This window comes from Psammomys obesus, unplaced genomic scaffold (genome assembly GCF_907164565.1).
Source record: "Psammomys obesus unplaced genomic scaffold, mPsaObe1.curated_primary_1811, whole genome shotgun sequence".
Classification (NCBI taxonomy): Eukaryota; Metazoa; Chordata; class Mammalia; order Rodentia; family Muridae; genus Psammomys; species Psammomys obesus.
Genome location: NW_026596463.1, coordinates 1,268,906 through 1,275,405, shown reverse-complemented (window position 1 = coordinate 1,275,405; position 6,500 = coordinate 1,268,906). Strand labels below are relative to the sequence as shown.

The 6,500-nt window shown below is 43.9% G+C and overlaps 1 protein-coding gene across 1 annotated transcript in view; it reads right to left on the bottom strand.

Moving 5' to 3' along the window:
• Otp (orthopedia homeobox) overlaps positions 1 to 6,500 on the bottom strand; it is a 7,965-nt gene extending 1,465 nt beyond the window's left edge. Inside the window, exons 1-2 of the mRNA XM_055598425.1 lie at positions 6,290 to 6,500; positions 4,664 to 5,073 (exon numbers count right to left, since the gene is read on the bottom strand). Coding sequence (XP_055454400.1) covers positions 4,664 to 5,073; positions 6,290 to 6,326 — 447 coding nt within the window. The 5' untranslated portion in view covers positions 6,327 to 6,500. The remainder of the gene's footprint in view (positions 1 to 4,663; positions 5,074 to 6,289) is intronic.

Here is a 6,500-nt window from a genome sequence, read left to right as displayed (position 1 = left end):
TCTTCTTCTTCTTCTTCTTCTTCTTCTTCTTCTTCTTCTTCTTCTTCCTCTTCTTCCTCTTCTTCCTCTTCTTCCTCTTCTTCCTCTTCTTCCTTCTTCTTCTGGAAACTGTTTAATAAAATATACCTCAAACAAGCCTCCTCGTTTTTTGTTTCCTGATTATGACCCAGGAGTTTTAGAGCCTATCAGTCAAATGAGCCTACAGATGTGAAATTTACTATCACAACTCGAAATTTTCTCTGAATGCTAATAGACAACCTATCCGACCCTGATAATTTTCATCTCCCCCTATTTGAATTTTATCTGTAAGGGAGGAGGGTTTTCTCAGTATGCTTACTTGGCAGACTTTATGTTTAAAATCTAGTTAGTTGGACGACTAGTGATACTAAATATAAAATGGTGCCATGCACATATCAGATATTAACTAGTTTCCTCTTAGAATCTGGCCGATACAACCTGCTCTCCGAATTTGTGGACTCAAAGTGGTTTATCTGGTAATCCAATTTATGTAGTATTTGCTTTGCAAGCTGAAGTGTCAGGAATGTGGATATATTTGCCTTCATCCTTGGTAAACCAAAAATTTATAGCTATTTATACCAGTAAAATTTATAGCTATTCATACCAGTATGAATAGCTCTGCTTACTGGTATGAATAGCTTTGCAGCCTAGAATTCTCTCCGAGTCTACCCATGTCTTCCTGTTCTGTCTGGAACTTCACCATCACTTTACCTTTCTCTGGTTTGTACACTATCTTCCACATTGCTGCTTAAGCCAGTATTGATGGTGGTTAGGTATGCTACAGCCCTTAACTGCAGCTGGAGGCACTGGGATTAATGAGGCTGCGGGGCACTTGATGGTGATGATGGGATCAATGTGGCAGGATTGAGCTGTTAGCAGCCTTTGGCCTTAGGTGGAAAAAAGGTGAGGAGAACTAACTTCCCAAAGACCCTTTGCAGCACCGATTCAACACTGGTTTGGGAAGCTGGACAAGAGGGCATCCTTGACTGAGACTTGTCCATGTCCAAAACTTGCAACTTCCTAGGAACATTTTGAAAGGGAAAGTCAAAACCCATTCCCAACACTCCCAAGGGCTAGTGAATCCTAAAGGGTTGGTGTTTTGGAGGTTGTAAATTGGGAGAAGGGGTGGAGAAAGAAACAAAAGAAAGAAGACAATGTCAAACTGCCCAGCAGAATTTCAAAAGCAAAACATGCCTCCAAAAAAAAAAAAAAAAAAAGCCTTCTGAATCCAGACTCTGTTTTCCACAGAAGGAAAAGAGCCACTGTTAAAGAATAAAATATTAGAGGGATAATCAAAAAATCATGCTCAATTATGTCTAAGGGTTAGTAGTCAAATGATGGCTACAAAATTTTTAATGTTTCATGGTTTACTGAGATTCAAGGGGAAAAAAATCTGCATGGAATCGGAACACCTCCATTCCAAGCTATGATGCATATGTTCTTAAAATGTGAATGTTTCCACTTGAAAACTAGAGCATGACAGGTTAAAATGCAGACAAAACCTAAGGGAGATTTTTGGAATGCACAGACGACAACTCCAGGAAATATATTAACCACAGCTAAAGCCCCAACTTTGTACTCAGTTTGAAATGCAGCTCTCCTCAGAAAATGCTTAATACAACAGTGAGAATCTAATGGAGGTTGGAATCTAAAAATCCACTTTGATGATATCTGCTGTTACAGTAATATAGACATACTGTAAATGTATTTTAAAATATATAGCCCGTTTAATTCCCCAGCTATAAATGGCTCAGGAATAGAGAAAGAGGGGGAGAAAGAAAGAACCCCCCACACTTCAAGCAAATGCTTTATGAAGACCTCATTGGAATCCAGCAAATGATTAATGTGAAGATATGGGAGGAAATCTGGGGAGCTGTATTAAAGCCTAGATCTCAGGTTCATTTCGATCAGCCAGCCGTGAACTCTGGGCCGAATTCATTACACTTTAATAGTGCTGGGAGAGGAAGAAAATGCAATTTCTCATTCCATTAGAAAACTAGAAAATACTCTCAGCTTGTCCCCCTATTAAGATGTGGCAGGTGACAGGGCCATTCTAGGGGACACGGTCAATGGAATTACAGCACATTATTTTTGTTCCTATAAAATATTGAAAGGCAAGCCTGACTGTGCAGAAGTTATTTCACTGATTTGGTTTTTATGTAAATAAAATATTGAAAGTTAATTAATCCGTGCTAGAGACTAATGATTATGCTTATTATATTGCATTTGATCGCGTAATTTGCATGATTCTCGCATTGCTGCTTAATAAGCCATTCCAGGTTATAAATAATTCTGAAATTGGTTTCTAATAATGGCATGCTATAAAAGGAATGGTTTTATTACACTAGCCAGAAAAGGGGAGCAATACCATACACGAATTGGCCTCTGTGTGAGTAGAGGTGCATTAGTAAATACTTCAAAGTGTGACATAGTCCAGATAAGGACCAAAAAATAAATATACTAGATAAGTCAGTCCAAAATAAAAAGCATCTTTGGAAACATGCAATAGCACTAAGTGAAATGTTTAGATCATGTTTAATCAGTGCAGTGGCCCACATACTGGAGAGAATGTGTGGCAATCTGTTAACTATAAAGAAAACTATGAAGCACTCATCATATAAGAATGTAAACCAATTACTATTTAATTTGAATTTGGTCAAGGAGCAATGGTACCGTGAATCATGAAGTAAATACATTTCCCATAAATTATTTTTGCATTACATTACATAATGTTAATCATTTTGAAATGTTAATTAAGAAGGTTATGTTGATCTGATTACTTTTTAAACTATGAAACATTATTTTTAAAAAATATTGAAATTGCCATTCTATTAAATTGTTTCTATCAGTAGGATCAAGCTATTATCTTTGCTAGGACAATTAACATACTTTATCTCTTTCTTCTTGCATATTCTTTTGTGTACTTTTTGAAAATAACTACCATACAGTTTATATTTTATTTCATTTATAACTTTTCTATTAAAAGAATCACTGCCATTAACCTTTGGAAGACCTAATAAAGTTTAATAGACCTCATTTTCTTTTTTCATAAAATCAGCGGTCCAATTATATTTTATTTGTGATTCTAAGTTCTATTTTAATTTGAACTAATTACCAATATGTCTAGGTTAAGTCACAGAGCTGCACTCTTTAAAACAAAAATTAATAGCAAAGATTTCTCTTGAGGACAAAAAGTAAATTTGTGATCTTTGATTCTCCAATATTAAGCCTACAATCAAATATTATCATTGGCATGTATTGGAATTGTATATTTCTATGACAGTGTAAACCCACACTTTAGAAGAAGTGTGAGGTGAAGATTTAAAGAACATTAATATGCCTGAGCAATGTAATTAGTCCGCTTCTCATGTGTAATGTCGTTACCCCATTGTTCCAGCTTTCCAGAGTTTGATAACAAATACTCAGATTTACATTGAATAAAAGTATTGATCTTTGTGAATTTTTATCTACTAATTTGACCATTTTAAGTCCCTGGGATATTCATCTCTTATTAAAACAAAAGTATGTACTTCCGTTTAGATGGCCACAAAATGCCAGATGGAAACAAATTCTGATCTCTCGGCCTATCAAATGCAAAAGAACTGGAGTTCTTAAAGTTCATTTGCAAAATCAGGTAGCACCGGCTTAACAAGTCGGTCAGCTTAGCAAGAAAAAAAAAAGTTAAGTCGTGACGGAATGTTTTCAGCACCGTGGATAGATCAAGGCTAGGCGCGAGGCCTCCTCTGGGCGCTCGCCTAGGAAATAGCACGGTGCGTCAGTCTTTTTAAAAGAAAGAAAGAAGAAATTTGGGGTTCGTTAATCTTGTACTCTTCTCCCCCAATTTTCGGAAGAGGTACAGCTGAAATTTTCTGTATAGAATCCATAGAGTTACCACTTGGAGGGTGGTGGATAAAAATGTGGACACAAAAAACATTTCCCCCATTATAGGTGAACCTCTCTGGCCTGAAAAGTTCCTTCTTTGGGTCAGATACCCACTACAGATAGTGTTTATTTTCTGCCTTCCTCCTTAAGGGGATCTTAATTATTTTATTAGAATTAAAAGCCCGGGGTTCACAGGTGGTGTGGTATTTTCACCCAGTCCCAGCGAGCTGGCAGACTACCCGAGCCAAAAGCTTCAGAAACAGCCAAGCGGGGCATTTTGCCTGAAAGATGAGAGGTATTTAAGAGAACTAAGCCAAGCCTGGAGGTTTAAGTGTGCCCTGCCCTTCTCAGGCTCCCACCGCCCCGCAATCTCCCCCTTTCCGCTTTCTGTATAACGGGACGTCTCCCCCATCTATCCAAATTCATAGCAGAAACTCATCCCTTGTCACTAGTGAGGGCCGGAGCAAGCTGCGCCCTGGGTTAGCTGATGGCGAGGCGCGGGGTCCCCTTCTCTGGAGGGGTCGGAGGGAGGTGAACCGCGCGCCCGTGAGGCCGGGCTGGTTGGGGGAGTTCTGGGGAGCGGGGCTGTGGCTACAGTGGCGGAAGCCCACCGGGGCCTGCCGAGTGTCCTAGCCCGTGTTTGGAAGGGGCTCGTCCGGCCCGGGCCGCGGGGGGGACGCGCGCGCGCAGCCGAGCCCGGTGCCCGCAGCGCGGCCTCCCCCGCGAGCCCCGGCCCCCGCAGCCCGGCCGCGGCCCGGCGTACCTGCACCCGCGACTCGGTCAGCCCGATGCGCAGCGCCAGCTCCTCGCGCATGAAGATGTCGGGGTAGTGGGTCTTGGCGAAGCTCCTCTCCAGCTCGTTGAGCTGCGCCGGGGTGAAGCGCGTGCGGTGGCGCTTCTGCTTCTGCTGGCCCTGCTGCTGGCCGGCCTGGCTGGGGTTGGGGCCGCCCTGGGGCCCCGGCTGCTTGTCCGGGTCTTTGGCGCTCACCGCCAGCGAGGCGGGGGTCGAGCCCACGGTGGTGATGTCCTCGCCCGGCAGCAGCGTGGCTCCCTCCACCGGGTCGGAGCTGGGCGCCAGGTCCCCGGGGTGGCCCCCGGGGTCAGAGCCCCCCACGCCCAGCCTGCACTTCACCGCCTCCCGGTGGCCCAGCAGCTCGGCGGCATCTTTCATACCTGAGGGGGGAAGGGGCTCGGTCAGTCGCGTCTTCCCCGCGCGCCTCCGCCTTCAGCCCGGCCACCGCGCCCGCCGAGCCCTCGCGCGCCCGCAGCCGAGCCTGCCTGGTCCCCAGCCGGCTGGCCCAGGCCTCGGGCTGCTGGGTTGGAAGAACATCTCCTGGCCTTCCCCTTCTCTCCACAGCCCGCTCTGGCGGTTCGCAGCTCCGGCTTTCGCGTCTCCCACAACAACAAAACAAAACAAAACGAAAACCTCCCAGGCCTGGCAGTAACACACACCCGGGTCCTCTCATTAACTGTACCCCCGGCGTCCCAGGAAACCGCGAACGAATTCTTAGACGGGGATGTGGGAGAGAAGCAAATCGAGAGAGACCCTAGGAGGCTGAGCATGGGCGCTAATGAACTCTGGCCGGCTCGCTCTGACTTTCAGAAGATGAATAAGTCTCCAAGCCTTCCACCTCTCAAAATAAACCGAAATCTGCTCCGCCTCCCCCTCAAATCAGAGAAAGTGTTTGGGAAATGGAGTCACATCCATCACTAAAGCTTCCCAAGCCGGAAACCCAGATCCTGGTACCCAGATAGCTTTAAAGAAACTCGAGTAAACTCTATAGCCATAACAGTGAATCAAACTTTAAAGAATTTAACTTTTCTGTTCCGAGAAATAAACGGCTCGTCCCTCCCGTCCTTGGCAACGCGGGGTGCCTGGTAGAGGGCAGGGTTGCCTGAGAGGAGGAGTTGGTCCTTTCTTCTCAACCAGCACATTTAGCAAATCCACCTTCAGACAGCCGCTCCTCCTTCATGCCAGATATGTGTGTGTGTGTGTTTAAGAAAACAAATTTAAGCACTTAGAAAGGAGGTGGTGGTGGTAGAGAAAAAGGGAAAGGGAGGAAAAAAATGAAAGAAATTCCAAATCAAAGCAAACAAGAGTGGGAAAAGAGAGAAACATTTCCAAACAAATTACCACGGACTAAAACTCATATCAAAATAATAATAATAATAATAAAGGGAAAAGAGGAAGAAAAAAATAAGAAAAACAAAAAGTGTCAGCATTCTCAACTCCTTTAAGACGATGTTAAATCAAATTAAACTTTAATACAGCACAATTACTTTTAAAGAAATTAGTCCATTTAGGGCGCATTAAGGTAAAATAAGGAACAAATTGACAATTTCCTGCCCCGGCTTCTCCTGGCTGCCGGGGTGAGAGGCGCTCACTCACCTAGCCTGGCGTCCAGGAGGTCGGCGTGAGACAGCATCGCGCACCGCTCCAGGGCGAAAGCTGTTCCCCCCCAAATTTTAGCGGCTTTAAGTTATTTAAAATAGATATAAGCTATAAGCTATACGATATAGATATATATAGATCACCTAAATGAAAGAAAATTCGGTTTGTGGTTAAAAAGGGGGCTTCTTGCATTATAATGTCCTTTAGA